The sequence below is a fragment of the Onychostruthus taczanowskii genome, unplaced genomic scaffold (genome assembly GCF_017590055.1).
Source record: "Onychostruthus taczanowskii isolate IOZ18803 unplaced genomic scaffold, ASM1759005v1 scaffold23, whole genome shotgun sequence".
Lineage (NCBI taxonomy): Eukaryota > Metazoa > Chordata > Aves > Passeriformes > Passeridae > Onychostruthus > Onychostruthus taczanowskii.
This window is the reverse complement of record NW_024499573.1, coordinates 5,135,437-5,160,950: the sequence shown is the minus strand read 5'-3', so window position 1 is coordinate 5,160,950 and position 25,514 is coordinate 5,135,437. Positions and strand designations below refer to the sequence as shown.

The window sequence follows — 25,514 nt, the reverse complement described above, 5'->3', positions numbered from 1 at the left end:
CTTCATTAAATTTCTTCCTCTTCACTTAAATGTATGTCTGTTCTAGAAGTTCACTATTTCTTCCAAGCAGCCTAGTTTTTAAAACTAGGTACCCTGTTATTTTTAAACAAAGTTATAAGGGTTTGCTATGTCTGCAGCAAAGAACTCTTAATCGCCTCCCTTACCCAGATTTCCCTTTCCTTTTTAAACACCCACACATATTCACTTATGCTCCCAGCTCTTACAGCTATAGCACACAGATCACTACATGTCCATGGCAGGATTACTGTAGCTCTGGAAATTGTTTTCATTTCCTTCCCCTCCACACAGAAACACTGTCTTCCCAGTCGTATACTCTCAAGTTTAGGGCACTTGGTTGCTTTACACCTCTGAGCCACAAGTCCAATAACTACAGTTCACCAACTCAAAACAAACAAAAGTTTCCAACGTACCTACAGGTAAAGCTACAAGCCACTTCATAAGTAATTACAGTTAAACAATAAAACAAAACAACAGGAGGGTCAGGTCAGTTTAAAAAAAAATTACAAGCTGTCATTAACCATTACTGAAATGACTGCTTAGCTAACACTACTAAAATAACCAGAGACTTCACAATGGGACAAGACAGCTAAAAACAGTGTTTCAATAATCTGTGCTGAATAGTGCCTTTACTCTTAACTTTCAAAGCAACATTCCTGGAACAAAAACCACTGTATGACTTTTCTGCCACGCCTTCCAAAAAAAAAAATACTAAATAAACCCACAAAAAACCATGTTGTATCCATAACACCCGATACACCAAGTTCCAAAGCAAACTGCAGAAAATTTCTTCATATTTGTTGTTGACTGTTTCTAATGAACAGAAGTTGCTCTGTTCCAAAACAGAAGGTAGACTGTTCAAGCAGCCACTGAAAGCTCTGAGCTGGTAAATCCTAACTCTGGAGTAAGGAAAAATAACTCACTGCCTTTATTTAGTACTGTCTGTTTTCAAACTTGCAAAACAGAAAGAAACAATGTTACCCACCTTCTCCAGTCAAGCGGTTTCAGCTGTTGTTTTGTGTCTGAATGTCAATCGCAAATTTAATTATTTTCTTCTTGTCTACTTATTCTATTTGCAAGGCAGCAAAATCATTCAAATAACAGCATCAAACAGAGAATTTTTCCATCCTTCTCTTCCTATGCAATGACACTGTATTAAGCTGCATTCTAAATCTTACTACCTTGCTGCTTTTTCTTGACTTGAAAAATTTAGTTAAAATCAGGACAATACAGGAAACTATGCTCAAAGTTCAGTAGGTAGCATTTTCCCCAGACTGAGCCATGCTTCAAACAGATTGCTCAGTACCGTGCTGGATGTTCTTTTTCTGAGAGCACTTCAGGCAAATATAAACTGTCAATCCCCAAACTCTCCCCCACCTTTCCTCCATTCCTCAATCCCCACCAAAGCTGAGAAATCTGCAGTCTCTTGGTACTCATTGTAAACAACATCCTCCATGAAGTTTCAACCAGGTGCAACACTTAAGTTACCTACAGGCCATATCCTTTGTTCAGCTAAATGCAGACTGACTTTCAGATGTGGTGGAGAGGGGACAGGGAAAAAAAATTTAGTGAGAGAGTATTGAACATTTATATGGAATACCAGTAGAAGGCTGAAATAATTGGAGCTTAACACAAGTCAAAAGAATGGGATTTATCACAGTTGACTAGTGAAGTAAGTTTAAAGTTGGTACTGCTCTATCAGGGCCTCATTCAACACCCTCTGTGCAAGAAATCCGCCGGAATCTGGAGCCTCACAGGAAAGCCAGTTTCACACAGAAATTCACATCCCAAAGCTAGAAGAGAGAGGTCTCCTCTGCAACAACACTTGTGCTTAGGGCTGAGCTGCTGCCATTTCACATGCTCAGCCTTTCATTGAGTCCAGAAGGCCTTATATGACACTATATAAATAGTGACTAAATATCCAATATATCACTGGATATTTTCACCTAAGAGAAAGGGAAAGAGAATGCTTTGATACCTCATCAGAAAAGCATGGGCGGGTTTCACATTCTTCATTTTTGAGAATATATAAAATAGAAAAGCCTGTGTGATTTTGTAACTGTTTAGCTTCCACACTAGAGCAGGTAGGAGCTCCTTGTTGCCTAGGCTAAACAAATTCAGTGTGGAAATACAGTCATTCTCTTGGTTTAATTGCTACTGGCATGCAGACCTTGCTGCATTAGCAAGCTTACAGTTTGGAATTACCACTAGTATTAATACTGGTATATTTCACCAAAATAATAGCTCCAGGACAGAGCACATCCATGAAACAAGTGCACCTCAGTCATGCAGCACAATGTAAACTGCACAAGACTCATGGCATACACTCTGAATAAAGTTTATAAAGAACCAATTACTTCCTTGCTACTTATATCTGCTTTAGACAACCATTATCTACGCTGGCCTAACAGCAAGGCTAAGAACTTTCTGCTTCACGTCCTAGCTGTAGGCTTAATTTTTCATTACAGCTCAGGTTCCCTGGTAAGATTACAAATCCAACCAGAAATCCAAAACTATTAATGCAAAGTCACTTCACAAAAACAAACAAAACAACCACCAAGAAAAAAAAAATCATGCAGCAGGGCAGCTCACACAAATTGAAAGCAACTATCTCCATTTTACATCACAGGCCTGGGAGGCTCTGACTCCATTTCTGGAGTTCTGTGCTGTGTGCAGCTGCTGGCCTGGGCACTGCCCTGCCAGCCTCCCTCAGCTCCAGCGCACACAAAGCAGCAACACCTGATCCTGGGATCATTTCTGTCTGCTGAATGCTTGGCCACAGCTCCTCGGGGACATAAGGTAAAGTCTGTCCTGACAAGCTGCTTCAAGGTCAAAACCCATTTCTTTTGCCTTGACTCAATTAAATCAGCTCTTCTTGGCAACTAATACTTCTAAATCGGGCATTTCCCAGCTGCTCTCAGAAATCACCAATACAAATCACTTGTGGTTTGTCTGCATCAGAGCTCATAGTCCCTCATACACTGGAGATAGCACAGATGCTTTCAAATTAAGTATTCATATATTAACAGTTTCAAATTGCCTTAGAAATTTAAGTTTATGGTAACTGTCTCGCTGTAGTCCTGATCTGTAAACCAACTGAGATGGTTACATACCTGCCACAAAATTTGTGACCAAGCATCTCATTCCTCCGAGAACATCAGACAACAGAGGAGCTTCTTTGGCTTAAATGAGACCTAAGAGGACAGTGCACGAAGGGAGGGCTCACAAGGTTTTCCAGGAGCTAAGAAGGAACTTCACCAGGAAATGGAAAACTATGAGTTCATACAAAATGGTGTGTAAATGGCATACTGGTAGTGCCTCAAGGCCAGGGAGAGTATTACACTAAGGCTTATATAAAGCTTTCATAATGGGTCACACATTTATTAAAAGCTACAGACAGATATAGCTCTATAATAATCCAAAACTTTACAGCTGTTTCAGATAGTTTTCCTCACCAGCACCATGAAGCCACGAGACTGGATATTAGCACAAGCTACAAACTCTGCGTTGCCAAGTGCTGTGAATCAGGCAGCTGCCTCCCACACCTCTGACTTCCACTCCATGCTGCACTCAGCTTCAACCGCTTACCAGCCCTGCTTTTACAGCAAAAAGGGAAAGAGGGAAAAGATCATTCCACAGTAACAAAGTTCTAGTGTTTTGGACAACCTTGTTTCCACTTAAAATAATTTTTCTTAGTACTACAGACAACATTCAAAGGATGGGGAAAAGAGGTAAAAGGTTGTTTACTCCAGTATATGCTATATAGATATTTAGAAAGAAAAAATGGAATATTTAGAAAAAACTTGTTAAGATAACTGGTGTTCTACAGAAATTGTCAGCAAGTATTAAAAAAGTCTTAAGAGGGGGTCAATAGATCAATACTTTTTTTCCCTGGAATTTATAGGTTTCTCCAAAACAGGTACTTTAAATTTTTTCTAAGACAGTCTGCTTTTACATTTTGTATCAAAGAGAGAAAACTCTGTGCTGTTTAAAATTTTAGTATTTTGCTACATCATGCTAACCAAACTGTTAATTGTATGTTTTAAGGGATTTCACCACTGAATCTGAAGAATGGCTAAGGCAAGAAAGATAGCAAAGAAGTCTCTTTCAGCTTTTTAAAAAAATTTAAAATAAAATACTCTCAGGACTGGGTTTTTATGGAAGTTTTTTGTTATTGTTTATTTTTCTTTAAGAAATGACAGCTAAGCAGAGAGGGTCACCCTAAGATCTTCCCAGGAAAGTTTGTTTTCTCCCTGGTTTCAACTATAGACTTTGGCTGCCTGTGCCTTATCACTTGACTTTTGTTTACACAGAAATACAGAACTCTGTCATCAAATGAAGTGCAACTGTAATGCAGCCCTTACGTAAGCTCTATCACATGAATAATTAGCAAGGCACAGAAAACTACAAATAGCTTATTTCCCAACTCTACTTACCATTAGGGTTAACCGTTTCTAGACCACCGAACCAAGGATCAGTGGCTGAAGAATGGGAACAAGATAAATTGAAACTGAGAAAGATTCAGGACAGCAAGTAGGATTACCTAGTACAAATGAAAGGAGGGAATTTCTTTGATTTGGCATTTGAGGTCAGGACTGGTTTTACTTCAGATATAATCATGTTTTTAACAGAACACAAAATTAGATTCTCAATCAAATCCAGTTGACTGGGGTTACACAATATGCCATTGAGTGTCACAATGGACCAAAAATTTACACAATCTTTTCTGTCTTTCCTATACTGCCATCCTAATCTCAAGGTATCACAGAGTTTTCAGTTCAGAAAAACAAGACTGCAGCCCTCTGTTCCCTGGCAGCCATTGCAATGCATTAAGTTGTTTATCTCTGATCTGCAGCAGCAGTGTTGGCAGAGGAGCGTTGGCAGAGGGGTCTTGCAACAGCAGCAAAAATGGAGCAACACAAAGACTCAGCAGCTGAAAAATAGTCCAGCAGTGACACTCCACCTATAACTTGCTGTCAAAGCAGAAAGTGCTTCAGTACCTCTAGCAATTCTTGCTGGGGCTTTAAAAAAAACCACAACAACCCATACCACAATGAAATCTGGTATGTGTAGTCCTTTGTTACATACCTTAGCTAACAATTTAAACTAACTAGACCAAGACTCAAGTGCAAAAAATAGGCCAAAAAATAGCTTTTCTTTTAAAAAAGAAAAGGCCCTACACTCCACAAGAGAGCTCCTTGTGTAATCTGTAGTTCTCCTCTAATTTTTGCATCAGTCACAAGCACACTGAACTGAGTAAATCAAGTATGCAATGGCACACAAGGATATCCAGAAAGACTCATGCATTAGATTAAATAATTTCTGGCTGTCTTTGAACCTTTCAAACTTCACAATGAAACCGGAAACTCTATGGCTCTACACTATCTTGGCATCCCTGTCTAGCTGTGCAGGACTAAAGGGAGAGCTTTGAATGTCCATTTATTTTGGAAACTAAACTTCTCAGCTAAAAAAAAAATAACTGAAGATATACCATACCCTTGTGCTCCAATTGTACCTAGATCAATAAGCAATAGGAGTCTCCTCAGCACTGAATGAACACTCAGAAGACAGACTCATTGTTATTCCAGCGCAATAAGCAATAGGAGTCTCCTCAGCACTGAATGAACACTCAGACTCATTGTTACTCCAGGGACAGAACTGGGCCTATAAACAGCAGTGGACCTCCAACTCTGTGTATCTTAACCTGTACTGGAGAAAAACACCAAAACCAAGTCACACAGATTATTTAATTATTGCCAGTCTTGGAAGTGAAGTGGCCAGTGTCCCCTAACCATGCATTAGCTCAGCCTGGCCCACAGAAGCAAGGACCATGAAAGGTCCATGGCAGCACCCACCCTGACACACAGGAGTGTATCAGAGGACTCCCAGTACTGCTAACACCTGCAGCAGAGACAGACCCCTTGAACACAAAAGTATCTCCTACATTTCATTTCTTTATTAGCAGAATGGAAAAATAACATGATGCCAGTTCAAGTTACTTGTGAGCAAAGGAGAGGACCCCATACACATTTGCTGTGCTGGAGGGACCACCCCACTCTACACCAAGGAGGTGGCAAAACAGGAGAGCAGCTATCATTACAGCAGTGCAGTGCATGACAAGCATTCTGTCCCACTGGATATTCCCGGGACAAACATATAGCCTTGAACAAAGGAAGCCTTCTTTAGGTGAAAACTGCATGTATAAATTAAAGAATACACATATTAAAGGTGCAGTTAGTTGCACAGCTAGACTACAATTAGCCATATTTCCTTGACACATGTGACAAAATTTGGAAGTCAGTAGCATTTCCTAGCTACAGTCTGAGAAATCAAAAGCATATAAATTCAAGAGACACAGATGTGAGCTTTGAAGCATTTTATTCAGTCTACCAATACATTCCTCTGTTTTAAACAGATTGAACTTCAACCAGACAGCTCTTACACATACTAGGCAGATATCCAGCAATACAAACCAAACTGAATGTGAACTTTGCCCAGCACTCCACATGCATTTTATGAATACACTAATCTAAGTAAAAAAATCAAGTTAAAAAAATCTGATTTTCATATACAGGACAAAAACTGATAATGCACAAATTATAATTAATTTCCAAAGAGTCATAAGAAACCACTCCAAGGCAGTCAGTGCTTTGGGTTGTGTTCACACCACTATCACATGCTTCATGGGATAAATCACTGACTATTGTGCACAGTTCTTTCTGCCATACAGAAGATACTGTCTGAACAAGCCAGAAGAACTGAAAGAATGAAACATGAACTGTCTCAGGACAGGGAAAGAGATTATTCTATAAGATGTCTGAGAAGAGCACATCTGAAAAGCAAAGAAACATTAAACAATGATGGAGGTAATTATTCCCATCACTCAGCTCAGTCAAAATAATGAGTAAGCTTAAATTGTGGCAGAGAAAATGCAGACAGGTGAGCACCACATATTCCTGCTGGGAAAAAAAAAACACTGTTAGCCCAACCTGAATCACACTCCAAATGCTTTCACAGCTGCAATATCACATTTACTGTGAAAACAGTCTTCAAAACAGGTAGGGGTGGGTCATATGAGGAGAATTAATAGACTTTACACAGAAAGAGGACAGCAACAGTGCAAACAACAAAAGCCTCCAGTACTTCACCCTGTGTATGCTTACAACACATCATCTCCTAATAGCAGCCCTATCACCAGCACCACTGACTGACTGTCAGTCCCCCAAGAATCTGATCAACCATATTCAGAACTCAGCTGGAGAAGAGGCTGCACCCCCTTTGCTGAAGGTGTCCCCCACATTTCACCTTTCCAACAGACCACAGGCACAGAGCTTTTCAGGATCTTCTTGGCTTGCAGGCCTTGTCTCATCTCTGTCAGTGCAGAAGAGAGGATTACAAAGACAAAAGGCCCAAGCTCCTTTCTGAGGCTCACACTGGGAAGACAAGAGACAGTGGTCAAAAAAAAAGCAAGAGATTTCCCAGCTCGGCATGAGGAAGAAATCTGACCATCAAAAATTGGAACAATCAAGTACTGGTTGCCCAGAGACACTGGTGAATCTCTATCTCAGAGGTTTGTCCTAGACCTAACTTTAGACAGAGCCTTGAAAACCTCGCCTGAATTTAGTTTTGACACTGCTTTGAGGGGGAGGCTGGATCAGATGACGTCCTGAGCTCCCTTCAAACTTGGACTAAGCCATCCAAATCAGTAAGGCTTTAGTGTTCATGTGGACATTGTCACACCTCTGTGAACACATTCTGACATTTGAATGGGATCATTCAATTGTAGTGAATTCAGGTCCTGGCACCCCACATGCAGCTTCACAGCATTACAGGCAATTGGGGTGGAAAAAAAACCTGGGGATGTTAGAGTTTCTCACCCACTCTACCTTTCTAGACCAAAGTCTTAATTAATTAACCAATTAATTAATTCAACATTTAATTAAATATTTAAAGTATTAACCAATTAATCAAAAATCTTCCTGGCAGTTACCAATCTGAACTGTTTTGAAGAGTTTCCTGTATGGACAATTTCACATCTCCATAGACAAAGCACAGGTTTATTTCCCTTCCTAGTCTGTTCATTCCACAATATCCATCCTTACAATGGATAAATATTTTCTCCTCTCTTTTACTTTTCTTGTGCTTCTTCTGAGAAATTTAAATCCACTATGTTTTATCAACTTCACCTTGAGCATGAAGAACATTTTATTCCCTTCCACTCTGTACTTGACTCTTGGTATTTCAGGATGTGTCTCTTACAAATCTTCACTCCTCATATCTCACATGGAACCAGACACGTTTTCTAGACAAAGAGCCCTTTCCTGCCTCTTTTCAATTCCTCTTAGTCAGTCCACATTTTTTGTGAGCAGCAGGACCGAAAACCTACCACTAGACATCAGCAGCACTGAACAAAAAATGGATTTCTTTGCGCCTTCATAAAGCCTCCAGGTTCTATATACACTGAGTTTCTTCTTTTGCTACACTACAACACTGCCTTCCATGCTCATGAATAATGTGTACATTCCTCAAACATTTGCCTACAGCAGCAGCAGAGAGTGCATCAGCCCTTTGTTTTTAATCAAGTATCATCCAAGATGTAGGTCAACAACATTCTATGCAAGTTCCCTCTTCCCAAAGAGGCATTTCCACACTCAGCATTGTGAGAGCTGGAAATCCACAGAAGCATGGGCCAGCTGGCAGGGCCAGCCCCGTTCTCGGGGCTGCAAACACAGAACAAAGCACTTTCATTTGAAAATCTCAGCTGTACAATGTTTCTTGGAGGTCCCTTCCAACCTTGACAAGCCTATGATTCCTCTTCAGGGCCTACCAGGGCTATACTTGTTGACATTTAGAGAACAATGGAAAGTCCATCTGTTCCTACAAGCTTTGCAAACAATAACAATGAAATAGATCTACAGCGACATTTTAAAATGCAGAGCCAAGACAGTGAGTTGACCAGCCAGTGCAGATCACTTTGAAGACTGTGTGAGGAAGACAAAGAAAGAAAGAGAGCAAACCAAAAAAAAAAAAAAAAAAAAATCAAAAAAAAAAAAAAAAAAAAGCGAAAAAAAAAAAAAAAAAAAAATCAAAAAAAAAAAAAAAAAAAAGACATGCAAAAAACAAAAAACTGAAACAATGAATCAAACAAGCAAATATTCAAAAACCCCACAGACACATCTACCAAAAACAAATTCAATTCAGCCCCAATTCAAACAAAACATTTTTGGGAGAACAAAAAAGAAAAAACAACATTAATTATACTACGGTTTAACTATCAAATAGTTTACTTACAAATACCAATTCAGTCCTATCTCTCATCTCATTTTTAAAGCTTACTGAACACCAATCCACTTTTGCTGAACTCAAAGTTCTGCTTGTAAAGATCAGAATGGCAATTTTATTGTTCCTGAGTGATGGGCTGCCTGATCAGATTAGACAGAAGCATTAGCTGCACTCTAAGTGATATAGATTGAACAGGTGGCCTTCCCTCTGATCTACAGCCTCTTCAAACATTTACCAGTAGAATCCTTCTCATTTCGATCACCTCTAGAAAATATGCACTCAGATACTTAGCCATCCTTAGCCCGACGTAAAAATATTTTTCTGATCTTTAATTCATTTCAAATAGCTTGCCCATAAACACATTAGCCTTTCCCAAATTTACCAGTAATTCACATGCATGATATGATTGTAAGTGAAAAAAGAAATACAGATATTTGGATGGTATCAACATATATAGTCTGCAAAGTAATAGTATAGATAATAATTTTAAGGAAAAATTCAAAGGCTTGACATTACACAGAGTCTAAAAATTATTTAACATGGACTTAAAATTAAAGATTAGACTTCAAAAAGAATGCATTTGAGACTAGGGAGTGAAATAAACCTTACCTGGGCAACTTATGCAGAGTGACAACTAAAGCAATGTATGGTTTGCTTAGCAGGTTAAAAAAAAAAAAAAAGCAGTCAGCTACTTCCTCCAGATCAAAGTGTCTGGTACAGGCATAATTTTTTTTACTCTTCACAGAAACAGCAAAGAGGAGAGGGAGAAACAAAGCCATATATAGAATTTTTAACTCTAAGACTTTTCATAGAAGGTAATGACTAACTCAGGTGTTTTAGCAGAGTTGGTTTTCTCATGATATTACATCATGTATTATTTATATCGTGTTTACTTTGAAGCTACGTCTCTGGCCTGAGGATCTTATTACATAATTCTAAGATGACAATAAACAAAGTGCCAGGGGAGCATGGGGAGGGAAAAGCAGGAAAAGAATATTTTAAAAAAAAAAGACATATTACTACCTACACTCATACCCCTCTTGTATTCTCATACAGGTGGAGATGGGCACACAGGGATGGTGTCCTGTGACAGAATCAAGCACAAAATAAGACAGAGGCACTGCTGCAGTTGGTAAATCAATACCACAGAGAGTGATTAGCAACTCCAGGACCTTGGGATAATGAGCTACTCAGAATGACACAAAAGGTCTCTGGACTCATCTCCCAATTACTCCCATGCTTAAGGAAAAAAAAATGTCCAACAAAATGAATGCTAGGGATTACTGACTTTGAAAAACAAAGTTAATTAGATAAGTAGTTTGAATAAAATATATACCCACTCATCTTAAGTCAGTCTACCTTTCTATCACTTTATTCCAAGAAGTCTCACACACAACATGGCACCAAATACTTAAAGGAACCCAGATACCCCACTTTCCACATTTTATGAAATAACAGATGTTTTACTATGCATGAGAAATTTCCTAGCAAACCTGCTAGTGACCCCAAAATTATACAAGGCTGTATTTCATCATTTGCAATGTATTTCTAGAGGATAAACTCTTCTTCTGTACTTTAGCCTATCATCAATGATTTGCATAACTTCTTAAAGAACATTGCTAACAAAACATGTATTTAATATAGTTTCTTGACTGACATTAGAACTTCACAGCTCTGCAGCTTTCCAGCTTAATATATCACCTTAAATTTGTTTTAGCAGTATTAAGCAAAGGATAACTAACATAATTAGAATTGGAAGGAAAAACCAGTTCATTGAAAAAATACACAGCTAAAGATAATAACCAAGAGGTTGGAGAATTGACTCAAGATGTGGAATACCTTTTTCAAGGCCCCAGATGAGACTAGACCCAGTAAACAGAGAACCCTGTTTGATCAAACTCTTCCATTATCAAAAGAGAGCACAGCAGAAAAGATAGTGTCAGACTTTGAGATGTCTGACAGAAGGGAAACATTTTCTGTCTAGTCCTATTATCAATTACATTCCATGTGCTCAGCTCTGGTAGTTGAACTGGTAATGCTACAGCATGCTACAGCCCTTTAACTCTCACTCACCTTGAAAATACTGCTTTACTCATGCTTTTACAGCACCAGTTATGCTGAACATGAAGGGAAAGGAAAATAAGTATTTTTCAAAGCTACAATATCCAAGAGGAAGCACTTCAAGAAACCTGGAGTATTTGAGAGCTAGTATGGAAAGATTACATTAAATCTAAAATGTCCTGCAAGGAGACAGTTGTTTGCTAACCAACTGAACTATGCAGAGTTCCTACAGCAGCATAAATGCAAGAGCCAACAGTGAGAGACTAAATTACCTAGACAACAAATCCTTTAGTCCATTTTTAAATTCAACAATGGAAGTGCACTGTTCAATTTGAATGCATATAATTGCTATGTATAGCAGAGCAATCATAACCTTTTACTGAGGTCTTGTTACTCTCAGCTTTCTGTGTTGAAGCTCCAGAGCAAACAGGCTCAAGGGATAAGTCAGGCATTTTCGTTAGGTAGACTTAAAGATGTCAAGATGCTTAAAGGGTGCACTGTCCCAACCAGCATTTGACAGCTAATTCAAAGAAAAAAAAATTCTTCACACAGAAAAATAATTATTCCAGCAGTGGCCAACTCTACCAAATCTGCTGAGGATACTACTAGAATAAAGGAACAGATGGTACTCACTACTCACTCTTTATTTCCATTCAGATTCTATTCAGGAAATATTTTATGCTAATCAATCATAGGCTCTGAATCAGCAGGTTTTCACATTTCAGAACACATTTTGAATGTTTTGTTTCTCTATGCATCAAACTCACTGTGACACTAACCTTATCTTTTCAATATTCTCCATTTTTATCTTGTTGCCATAAAACACATCCAACAAGACCATTTTTGAAAAGTAAGGTAGCATTTCTCCCCTTACACTGGAGCAGATATATTTCACAAGGGAAAAGTGGAAATGAACACAGAACTAAAAAACAAACAAACAAACCACCCCCCCCCCGCAAAAAAAAAACAAAAAAAACCAAAAAAAAACCAAAACCACAAACCAACAAAAAACCAAGGAAAAATAGGAAGAAAATTAACAAAAATTTAAAACTATTCAAGAGAAGAGAAAGAGACCATAATAAAAAGGAACAGCTCATGTAGTTACTCTAGCTAGACTTGTTCAGATCTGGTTTAATTAAACTTTCTTGTTCATCTGTTCAAATTACACTTCTTGACTGCATTTTACATGGAAATAATATTAGCACAACAAAAAATTCTATAGTCATCACAGGTATTTAGCATTCTGCTGTATTTTCCTTAAAATAAAAAAAGCACCTCAAGTTTCTTGATTTCACCAGCAGTAGTCAGCCAATCTAACATGAAAGCAAGAATTCCAAGAGCCATCTCTGAGTGGGCAGCAAGGGCAATCTATAAAAGGCTTAAAGCAAACCAAGGGAAAGCAGGGAAAGAAGAGGGAGGGAGCAGGACTCTCTTGATCCCATGCACAAGGGTCATTCAACTACTACAGAAGAATTTACAGATGTCACCTGAAAATGTGAAGCCCGGAGTTCAGTAATAAAGGAATGTCTAGGCCAACAGATCATAAGTAGTAAAGAAAACACCATTAAGTGGAAATTAGTGACTAACTCGATGGTTTTTCAAAGCAAAGTAAACTCCCAAGTCTTCTACAAACTTTGGGAAGTGACAAGTTAAAAATATAATTCATCCAAAAGCAAAGCACAAGACTGCCGAGGTACACCAACCACTGCTTTTTCTTCTTCCTAAATTCAAGATACCCATCTTTTGGCAAGGAATACACGGCATTAAGGGAAAGGTCCAAGTAGGATTGCTTTCCCCTCCATCCAAGAATGAGTTTGTGTTTACAAGACGAGTGGTGAAAAGGGAAGTTTATTTCCTAGAAAGCAAGATCACAGATTTCAGCCTGCCCCGAGCAATATCAGTAATGGATGATCGAGTCAGATATTATGAAACCAGAATTAATTCAGCAGCAGATGGTGCAGTGTCTTTTCTTCAGCTAAAATGCAAAACATACCAACGGGGTAAAGTTTCAGAGAAGGACAAGGGGATGTTTGTGTAAGTCAGAGAGCAAAGAAAAACATCAAAACTAACAAAAAGATATGAAACAGGAGCTTTCCATTAACAGATTCCATGCAGAAGAGTTATTTCCCAACAGCTTGCTATTGAATGCTGCTGATAATTTCTCTTTTATTACGTGAGGCATTCTTGTGTACTTACAGACTGCTGAACTTCATTAACACAGTTACATATTTTCCCCAAAAAATCTTTTATAGCTGATTACAGATGGGAAATAATTACTGTCCATTAAAATAAAAAGTTTGGTCCATTCTAAGGAACCAATGGATAGTACTATAATCTATCTAGTTAAGAGAATGATTTATGAGAATACTTAGCACTGTATGGGAAGCATGAAATTAGTATCTCCAGAGCTTATAATATTTACCACAGCATACATGTCCATTCATCTAGCATCTGAGATTCTGTTCATGGTGGGAAGCTTAAACACATCTGCAACTGCTTGCACAACAGCAGCCCAAGAAAGAGAATCAATCTCGGCACGTCAAAGTGCTTCAAAACACACTTTTCTAAAAAGGACAGGTTCCTTTCACTCTATTCCTTCTTTCCTAGCGTATCTAATAGTAGCTGGATCTAGCACAGAGGAAAACAGCCTCACTATAAAAGCTTAAAAAGAAAATGCTTTAAAAGAAGAATGCAAAAATGTGAAAAGGTAGAGGGAGGCATGACAACAAACAGCAAATTCCATATGAGGACAAAAAAAACCCACACAGAAACTAGTGAAGTAGGAAAAAAACTCTACACAGGACAACCAACTGATCACACAGTTCAACAACTGGGGGTATGAAAAAATTCCATACCAAAGCTTTGCAATGGGAAGCTAAATTTGCAATGGATGAACATATTCTACTTGGGCAATCAAAGTCAACACTGTATCCTAATGCCATGCCACAGTAAGCTTTAGCTGTAAAAATCTCTAATCTCCACTAAACTGAATTAGTAACCAATGGGTTTTTCCAGTATACTTCATCCCCTTTTTGGAAAACCAGAAACAGAAGCCATAAGATTTTAATTCATCAGCTGCACTTATTACATCTACTGTTACTAAAAACATTTACCTGTAGATCCATTACATTTTGCACACAGTTTCCATACTTGGCAAACATCAACATTTCATTTTTGTGAGCAGTGTCACAACATACTGCAGACACCCAAGGTGGGTATGAAAAGGAAAATTTTTAGACATCTCAAGGCGGAACTGGGTGCCCAGATCCCAGAGCCTCTCTACACACATGAGGAGGAATGCAGCAATGTTCTTCTCTTGAGGGATGAAACAAAGCAGATGTCAATCACAGCAGATGAAGCAGCACCAGTGAGGCACTTTTACCAAAGCAGGGAAGAAGAGAGATGCACACAGGCATACTTAGGATGATGAGAAATGGAAACTTTAACTATTCTGTTCTTTACAGATACTAAACATGCCTGATTATAAAACACCATCCCCTGAAGCTTCTTTGTGTTCTGCCCATTAACACAGTTTCAACTGGGCTCCATCTTTCAGGAGAACATGCCCAATGCCACAGCTCTTCAGCTTCACCAGCTGGTACTTCATGTTCTTTTGTTGTCCACTCCCCATGAGGTGTCACCCAAGCATGTCGGAGTGACCATCTTCTCTTGACTACTGGTCTGCTTGTACAGCAATTCATCTTAGCACACTGTACTTATTTTCTTCTTCTGTTTTAATACAGCATCTCTGACAAATCAACACTGTATCATCTATACATCCAGGGCCTCCACTGGTTCCCAGTGGATCAAGGCCATCTTTCAGCTTGGAGGGCCAGAAGACAGACATTTCCTTCAATGCTCTGCATTGTTATTTGGATCCTGCTATGGAGAAGATATAACAGACACCCTTCCATGCTTTATCAGGTACAGTCCTTCATACAAGACTTCTCGTTAGACTTATCCAGACATGATTGTTCTCCAGAAGTTCTTTTGTTTAACATGTATCCAAAAATGCAAAGGACTGAAGTGCAACTTTGATTTCTTAGATCACCACTGCTAGAACATCCTAAAATGGCCCCATGCCACATGGAGCAAGGACAGGCACTAATTGTTGGAGCCATTTCAATTCCTGTGACCCAGCTCAGGTCTGGTTGGTAGAAGGGTCAAAATAACTGCACACTTCTTGGGTGACCCCATCCAGCCCCTTGCATGGGTCACACAACAGCTCTGAAGCGCAGTAACAGACCTAGACCACTGGCTGTTGAGGAGCTAAATCTTAGGTGAGAACTTCATCTACCCAACACACCAGAAGCCAACACACTGTATTGTGCTGGTGTACACCACTAAAGTGGCAAGAGACAAGAGTTAGAAACTATAACCTACATCCTTTTGTGAACTTAAAACAATTGCCTACGATGTTGATACATTTTATAGCCTTCTTGTCAAAAGTTCATCTTCATACGCTGAAAAGACACTTTAAAAAGCAAGGCAAATTTTAGACTTAGAAAAATGATAGTTTTTCACATTTAAAAGAAAGTTCTCTAACCAGATGACTGTTTTCTATCATGGGGGCTCTCTGACTTTATCTGAAAACAGACACTACACGTATCACACAGAGAGCAAAGCTCTTTGCCGAAGTTGCACACCATCACCCACAAAGCCCACAGGTCTTTCAGTGGTGGGTGACTAGAGAAAAATCTTTTCTTAATTGGGGAATTTAACATTAGTTACTAGATATCTGCCAAACTATTTTCAGCTTTTCATGCTTCACTAAACCGGAGCTCATCAGTCACAAACCCATGATTACACTGAAGAAAATGGGGAGCAATTAGCATACATGATGATAGCTTAAAGCTGGTGCTAATTGGAAAGAATGAAGTATTTTTCATTCCTGTTGGATACAATTAGGTGAGACAACCAAGTTCTGGAAAAACAATTTGCTAAACAATTTCAGTGATGTCTATTCTGTAAGCTATGTTTAAAGTCTAGCCAAATTCATGCCTTTGCAGTATATCTTGCAACTACGGGGGCTGCAAACTAAAAGCTGGTCCAGCTGTAGAGAGAGCCTTATTCAGAAACATACATACAAAACACAACAACTAATTCATCACAACTGTGGAGATCATTACTGAACTGAGCTCAAGTTGCCAAAAAGAGCTGAAGAGCAAAACCAACAAGGAAACAGAATGTAATGCTCATAATGCATGGTACAGCATGGCACCAATATACACTGAGATGCAAAATCAGTTGAATTACAGGACTGCACAAAATACACAATCAGAAATAAAAGAAAACCATCTACAAAGAGCTACTGGTGTAAAAACAATTATTGTGCATGCTTTTGTTCACGAATGCTAAACAGAGAGGGGAAAATCTTGTACATGAATAGTTAATTTGCCAAAAGGAAGAAAGCAGACAGGAGGAAAAAGGCAATCCTTCATTATTAGTGAACTGCACTCAGGCACAAAAAGTTAGTTAGACAATTATACTGCAGAAACATACCTTAGAACATTAGGGATTTGTTGTCAGAAACTATAGCTGGGTGACTTTTAATTTACTTCTACAAATTCTTTGCCATATATTACTCCTAATCTATTTACCACACACCTACAATTATAAATGTATCTTTACCAGTAGGTTTTTTATTTAATTCCAAGCTGCAGCAAACCTCTGCATTTGTAAATGAACTTCTACATCACTATTTATTTTGGCTCAGAACATATTTAATATTTTCTTCAAATGAGAGAGCAGTCTGTAAACCTGTAACACACCCTGTTTTTAGGATCACACCTATCTCATATTTTCCTTTTTAAAAATACAGCCTAATTATGCTTTAGAATAGTACCTCCCTGAACATTATGTGTAAAATGCTTCAACAGACAGCACTCACAAAAGCATCTCTCCCAACAGAAAATGCTGCTGCAATCAGACTTGAATGAACAACTGCAGCATACACCCCACGTTATCAGGCAAGGGTGGTGCTTCTCTGTTTACTGAAAATGTTATTGCAGCATTCCCCCTACTCCATGTATCAACAACAGCACCCAGTAACATCGCTTATTTCTGCATCCTTCAGAGAAAACAAAACAAACCTAAGAAATCACCCTCTTCGTCTTCCGGAACAACCCTTGAATTCTGTAATGAAAGACTGTCCATGGACCCACTGAGACAAACAGACATTCCTTCAAAAAACAGACCTACAGACCTTCTTGTGCTGTAATACTCCAAGTGTGCCAGCATAAAAAAACTTCTTTAAAGTAAAGAAATAAATCAACAGGCAGTATCACAATTTAACCCCAAATATTGACGAACCTATACATAAACAGAGATAGACATATGCACATATACATGTATTTCTCCTCATGCTTCAATCATGTAAAGACATCTTGAAAACTGAAGCATGCACGGGCTAAACTGGAAGCTCTTCAAACGATAAAATAGTATTTTCACGGAGAAAACCGAGAAGAGCCAAGAGCTCAGTGATGAATAGCAGATTTTTATCTCTGATTAAAGAACAATTTGAATTAACTGATGTTATAAAATTATTTAAGCTCCCCTCCCATCATGACTTCTACATACACCTAATTTTTATGTAGTGGGAGCAGCCCTACGGGAGTCCATCCCTCTGGTATGCGAGGTTAGACACAGCCTCCGCGGGATAAAAGCCTTTATCCTTCTAAAAATACCAGCGAGCCGGGATCCACTCCCCTAAAGCTCCGTGATGCAAACAGCATCGCCACATCCAGGGGCTGCCCTGCTCCCATGAGTAAGCACTAGCAGCACCGGGCTATAATTAGTTGGAGTATTTTTAAGGTCACTGCTCAAAATTAGAGAGAAATGACTGAGAAAGACCCAGAATGGTGGGGGGGTTCCCCCTCTCCTGCGGCTATTTCCTACTGCTGTGAGGAAAAAGAGGCAGGGGCCGAGGGGCGAGGCACTCTCTGCAGGGAGATGTGCCAGGCTGCGGTCCCCGGCCGGGTGGGCGCTGGGAAGGCGCCGCGGCCCCGCCGCCCGCCCCCGGCCCGCAGCAGCCGCCGCTTACCTGACCGCCACCCGCACCGAGCTCTCGTCCGGGCCGGCCGACATGGTGCCGGGGCGAGGGGCGGCCGCAGCCCCGCCGGGAGCTCCGCCGGGCCGCGGAGGAGCTGGGGGCACTGCTGCGGCTCCCCCTCACCTCCTCCTCCTGCTCCGCCACTGCCTCTCTCCAGCCATTTTAGGTGACTGAATGAATAGGTAGGAGCCGCGGCAGTGCAGGGCGGTTCGCCCCGCTCCTCCTCCTCCTCCTCCCTCCCTCCGCCCGCCCCGCTCCGGCCCGGCCCTTCCAGCGCCTGGGCAGGGAGCGCTGTCAGTCAGCCACCGGCGGGCCGAGCCACGGCCCCGGCCAGCGGCCCCCGCCCGCTGCAGCCGCAGTGCGTCAGCGGCCCCGCCCCGGGCAGCCGGCACCGCGGGCAGCCGGCGGGCGTGCGGGCACTGGGCTCCCGACACACACACCCAGACACACAGACACCGCCTCCGCCACACGTAGCCCCTTCTCCGCATGCCCCCTTCGCACACACCCACGCCCCCTGACGCGCCGCCTCTCCTTGCACACCTGTTGGTTGTGTGGCCGAGCGCTCCTCGCCTTTGCCTTTCCTCACGCACACCCGCGGTGCACCCGCGGCTCCCCTCACGCCTGCTCGCCCATGAAAGCTCGGCGCACTCGCCCTGCGCTGGCAGCTGTGGGCGCCTTCGGGGTGCCTGGCCACGCGTGGCTGTGCCCCGGCTCGCACGGGCACACGCGCGGCGCTGACCGCCGCTGCGGGGCTGCACAGGCACTGCTCGGCCCCACACCCCATCGCGCTATCAACCCGCACCGCACAAGGGCTGTGCACGCAGCTCCGAGGCTTCCCTCCCGGGAAAGAGGGGCTCATCCCGCTGTCTGCGCTGGGTCGTTTGCCCTTGCACCCATTTCCCTTTCCCAGGCGGGAATGAGATGCCCTCATTCCTCTTCTGGCCCTGTGTGGTCCTCGCGAGCCTCGTGCCCGCGGGAGCACACAGTTCTCCCACCTTTCTGGGGTATTGGCAGGTTTGTTTGCCGGAGCTGCCCCAGCCAGGCATCTCTGTTCTCACTTCGCTAATGAAATGCCTGGCTTTGAGCTGGAAACTGAGTGGGCGGATGACACTAATTTTTAATGCAAATCCTATCCCTGCCAGGAAAGAAGCCTGATTATTTTGCCCAAAACAATTCACATTCCTAAGGAAGATTTTCCATCAGAATAGGCCCGGGTTTGAATTTTTAATGATATGCTAAAAACCTTGCAGTTCTAGTTGTTTTGCTTCTGATAGTGAAGGTTGATCACGCCCAGGCCCCAGCCTCTGTCAAAGATGTGCAGGTGAGGTCTCTCAGCTGGCTGGGGCCTCTAGCCATAGCCCTGAATCTTTCAAAAGTCTCTCCTTCTCAGCAGGATTCCACTGTGTTATTGTTGCTCTGCATGTTTCTCATAGTTATTTTCTCCAATTTTTCTATTTTCCTTTACTTGCGTAGAAATTAGATTGTTTCTAGAAAATGACCCCCCTGAAGTTGCTATACAAAATGGTGGTCTCCTTCCTTCTGAGCTGCACAGCACCAGCATTCAAATCCCCAACAGCATTTGAAAATAGAGGGGACTTAAGCTACCTATCATATTGCTGGGGTAAACTGAGATAATATTTATCCAAAAGGCAGAAAAAAATGGAGACACAGTTCAGTATGAAATCATTGAGGGAATCTGGTACAGGCAGAACAAAGGCTAGGTTTCTGTGGGCTTGTCAGCTCATTATTCTGTATTTGATGTGACAAACCAGATCCCTTGTTTCTCCTTTTGCCATGATATTTTATGGGATGGTCAAGATAGCAGATAAAGAAAAAGCTCCTGCAGGTGAATTGTGTTGGCATTCATACCAAACAGCCTCAAAATGAAAGTGATATGAGTTTCATAGTTCAGGGCATTTCCATCTAGAGGGGACTGAACACTCATGACTGTGTCATGCAGGTGGGTATTGTACTGAGCTCTTTTAAAATACCTGCAGCTCACCCACAGTGAGTGGAATCCTACGGCCTAATTAGGTTCTGACAATTTATGTGCTCCAGATTTACAAATCCAAGTCTTATCCAGAAGTATCCAATGCATTTTTTTCAGCTAGCACAGTTACAAGGTCAATGTAATAAGCATACTCAAGCCAAATTGATACCTGGGCACAGCATTTATTTCACACAGCATCTTTTGCTGTCCAGCAAAGCTCACCCGCATCATATTGCCATGCCTGTGAAATCCTGCTAACTCAGTGTCTCTGGTTTGCCATGTGAGCTGTGCTGAAAACCGAGCAGGGACTAGCAGCTGCAGGATGCTCAGACTCAAAATCATACTCTAGACCTTTCCAGGGCCATTTCTTTTCTGGCTGTTTTGTGGCTATTTGCTTCAGCTTGACTTCATCCAGCCCTCTGTCTTTTATACTGAAAAAGAAGTTAACAGATCAAAAAGTCTGGCAGAAATTCTCCTGAGCTTAATGTCATGTGTATAAATGGGTTAGTATGCACAGATTTCAGACCTCAGTGACAAAGGGTTTTTATCCACATTGGTATTAAAAAATGTTGGTGCTATAGTAAAATTACTCTATTCTAAGTTATGTTTATTTCAGTCTTACAGTATTACCCACATATTTTCTGTCTTGGATATTTCACTCCAATTCCAGACTCATATGAAAATGATCCAGCAAGTGACATTTAGCTTCTCACCATGTTTCATGCAAATTGCCTGGTTTGTGTCCATTCAGATGTAAAGCAGGAAAAAGACATATGTCCTGTTTCTATGCAGGATTTTTCTCTGTGTTCCCCTTTTCCAGAAAACATACAACTCTTCTGTCAAAATGAGCTTTCATTATTTTTTCCTGACTTGTCCAATGTAAATAAGCAGTGTGCTATACTGTTAATTTGGCTTTGCCAGGAAACATAAATCAAATCTGCTTTTCATTTCTTATAAAGTGAATGACCTGTGCCCTCCAGCATCCTATTCGTCTCCTCAAAGGAGTAACTGGAATAATTAAGGGCACAATATCCCTTTTTTATTTCTAAGTAGGTAGCTAAATTGCCAATGTCTAGTTGATCTTTATATAAAGCTATATAGGCTAGATGGTAACATTTACAGATTTGTCCAATCTCACAGCTAATGAATGAGGGTTTCCTAAAGGTCCCCTCCCCTCACGGCTACAGCACCCAGTACCAACCACCTCTGGTCACTCCCTGAGCAGCTGCAGACAGGTGGGGACAAACTTCAGGGCTGGGGAGCAGGGAGGGAGGTTACAGCTCTGGTCCCTGCTCGGTGCTTAGAGGAGGGCTGCTGGGAGCACCCCTCATCCCTGCCTGGCAGCCATCACACTTTCACTGCCTCCGTTCTCCGGCCTCCTGACTCAGCACCAGGAGCTCCGTTCACTGCGCAACCGAACAAAAACCTGTGCTTGGAAGGGTCAGTGCTCTGCCACACGCACAGCACACCCTGCACACGTGGGCAAGCTGCCCTCCGAGTTCCTGTAAGCCTCAGAAGCTGCCAAAAATCACTGAGCTGCACACAAGCTGAATGAGCCAAGCAGACCCCAGTCAGGAGTCAGAGCCCTGTGCTTTGACCTGTGTGTGTTTGCAGACGAGTTGTGTCAGCTGTGCCTATGCTGTACCAGCTGCTTTTGAAATTATCTAATTGAAATAGACCACTTCCAGTTTTTTAACTGATAACTTACCAGTGCTAAATAAGCCAATTTAACCAAAGATTTGGCTTGTTAGTCGCTTATTTCTTTGACCTGTTGAACATTTTGTTTGAAGAGGAGATTCTGCTGAGCAGTGGAAGTGACTTGGTTTCATTGAGACCGGCAATAATATATAAATCACTGATTTCTGATTAATCTGTGTCAAATAGATTAATTGCACCATGACTGGTAGAAGGCTTCAAGAAAAATCCTTAGGTTTTGTTAAGTCAAATATTAGATTTTGTCAACCTGGGCTTCTCCCCACCATTATGGAAGGCAGAGATACTTCAGATATAGACAGTGGAACACAAAATATTCAAGTGCTATGAAACAGCAATATTGAAGGACATTGAGTCTCATCATCTGCATAGTTCATGCTGTTTTATTAAATTCACACACACAAAACAATCAGCTAGTATATAATCTCATTAGTGACTATTGTTTTCTTGAATGTATATACTAAATAAACCCTTCTTTGCTACATACATGCCACAATTTATTCTGTGATTTTTAACACGCCATGAAGTCTAAACATTAGGCAATTAGAATACAGTGTAAAAATTATAATGAGCAAGATTTATATTATATTCATTCATACAATAGTTTGAAAAAGGGGAATATTTTAGCTCATATAAGTCTCCACAGATTTTCTCTGTGCTTTTTGCTTTTCCATGTCTGTCTCTGAACTGTGTGACCCAATAATTCCTTGAAATGCAGTATCTTCTGATACAGGAAAGGTAACTGAGCTCCTGTGCAACTGGGTTTCGTGAGCTGTTGCTGATGGAAATTATGTCAGCAACATTCACACATCAGCAATAATCACTCCATTTTCTCTCATAAACACTAAACTCTTCAACATTAATGCATACAGTTCTTCCAGCTTTCTGCTTGGCAAAGTGAAACTTCCGTTGGCATTTTCTGCTTGATGCCTTGGGCTTACATGAACCTTAGGCTTTTCCATAGTCATCTTTTGAAATATCTCCGCTACGAACAAAACTAAACTTCTAAAAACTGTTACAATTTGATTTTTAAGAACTTTCTGAAAGTAGTTTTTTTCTTACCTGACTGGCTTCTCATTTTAAAGGTCTTGGAAAGCAGTCAATCTTATAAAAGACATTTAAAATACCTTCCATTTTCTTCCTATCACTCACTAAGACTTTTGGTTAAATAACAATGAGTAAAGAAAAGTGTTAAGCCACTCTTAACTGGCAGGCTAAAATATGCAACAGGGAAGGCTTTGCTTCCAATAACTGTGGAGAAGAAAGCAAGCTGCTGAAGGAAATTATCACTTGGCTAGTGACAGGATGGGGGGAAGTAATCTCAAAGTCAAGAAGGAAAAATGAGTGCAAGGTGATGTTTATGTAATCAGAATAACAGCAGATAAGGAAAGGAAACAGACTGGTTTAGTTCAGATGTCTGTGGAGAGAAGGAGGTAGAGAAACTAGAAAGGACAGGGTGGAGAAGGAAGAGGGATTTCTGGAATCAAAGCCAAGCAGTGGCTCTGCAGGGTTATTTCTGGAGCTGATCAGCATAAGAGGAAAAGCAGCATGAGGCACCTCTGAAGTGAGAAGAAAGGAGGTTGGTGTTTTCCATTCACCTGTAAAACCAGAAAATGAATGAACTGTACAGGAGAAAATACAATGAGAAGAAACATATGATAAAAGGATCATATCTGGGGCTGAGCAGAGGATTCAGTGGGAATAGAGCTACTACACTTGATGAAGAAAAAAAGTATTTCGTTGTGTACTAATGCTTTTTACTCATAAAAATTTTATTGTGCTAACTATATTGTTGTTGACAAAGCAGAATCATTTCCTTGGCCCCTGGCAGGCCAGAGTGGTTGTGTTATATAACAAAAATGTGCTTTTGCCCACGCACTTATTTATCTTTCTTCTGGGCCTAAGGAATGCTGTAATTTGTACTACTATAACTGCTATCTGTACTAAGATGGTCATATCAGGGTCATATATACTTTGATAGAAACATGCATATTGTATTATATCCCATGTAGCACAAATACACATTAAATCCCCATTGAACCAGTACTGCCAGACTAGAAGAAAATACGTGAAAAAGAACAGGGCTAAAACATATCTCTGGAGCAAACATCCACTATGTGATCTTAAACAGATTCATGATTCAAATCAGTGGATATCACTAAGAGTGAATACGCCTTTTATGTCACTTTTATGTGTTTTGAGGATTTGTTGGTTAACTGAAAGTTGGCATCACCTGTTTTGCAGTAAAGTCTTGCATGTTCACCTTGACAGCTGGAAGTGCCTTGAAGTATTAAAGGAAGAATCTAAGTAATGGAGATGAGTGGAAAAAACCCCAGAAAGTAGTCTTTACAATAATGTAATTTAGTTTAATCATTTGTGATAATACTATTAAAATCTAGCACAGTGTGAATAATAAAATAACTCTTAGCAGGACAAGACCTTACTGGGTCTTCGGGTTGTTAAACATCTCCCAAGGTTAGCCACGTCCTGTAGTTTTTTGCAAGGGACTTAATCCTCTGGGTCAGAATCTTGTGCTTCTAAAGCTGGTTCTTGGGCCTGACTCCCAATGCCTTGAAATAAACCCAAGATTATCGGGATAGCTGAATGTTATGCTGTCTTCGTGTCATTGCAAAAGACTACAGAGTGGTAACACTGTAGAGCAGTAACAGTGTAAAGCTGTAAAGTAGCCAGCTACTTTACAGATCTTAACCAAAACTTGTACAGCTCTTTCCTTCTCATAGAGAGAAACTGAGGCAAGAAGGACACATGATGCCTGTAGAAGAGATGGTTATCAAAAACAATATTAGGGCTGATTCCTGTGCCTGTGCAAACACTATTAGACCACACCTTAACAAGGTGAATTATTAATACAAAAGCTGCACGGGAAATTAATTTCTGCTGCCTCTCACCAAAACCAGCTGTTCAGACTTGAATGTGTCACAGTTGCACAACATAAATTTTGCCTTAAGGATACAGTTACCCAACATGATGGATTTTTTGTGATGTCCTTCCTAATAGCATCCTCATCCTTCCTCTGTCTTTCCCATTTCCCTCTTCACCACCATGATTTCAATTTCTGGTTCAGCCTTCTGGAAGGTACTGAATGATGGGAGTTCTGTATTTGTATGGTGAGCACAGCATTCATTAGCAGTCCCAGGGCAGATTCCTCTGGGCAGCATCCTCTGTGCAGCCTTGCCAATCTGTCCTGGATAAAATAGAAAAAAAATTAATTTACATATTTAAATGACAAGCATCAAGCCCTAGCACATTCCAGATGGAATCAATGTTAAGTTACTCATCTCTGGTAAAATATCCAGATGAAAATAGTTCCAGGGAGGCTGGGAAATTTTCTGTTTCCTTACAGAACCTGCTGATGACTACTAGCAGAGGTTACTTGCG

General features: G+C 40.7%; 1 protein-coding gene across 3 annotated transcripts in view; it reads right to left on the bottom strand.

Annotated features, from left to right (window-relative positions):
• Positions 1–18,639, bottom strand: part of KIF21A (kinesin family member 21A) — an 86,784-nt gene extending 68,145 nt beyond the window's left edge. For all 3 annotated transcript variants that reach the window (XM_041405392.1, XM_041405390.1, XM_041405391.1), the window contains exon 1: positions 18,404–18,639. In XM_041405392.1, coding sequence (XP_041261326.1) covers positions 18,404–18,447 — 44 coding nt within the window. In that variant the 5' untranslated portion in view covers positions 18,448–18,639. The remainder of the gene's footprint in view (positions 1–18,403) is intronic.
• Between the last annotated feature and the right edge of the window lie 6,875 nt (positions 18,640–25,514).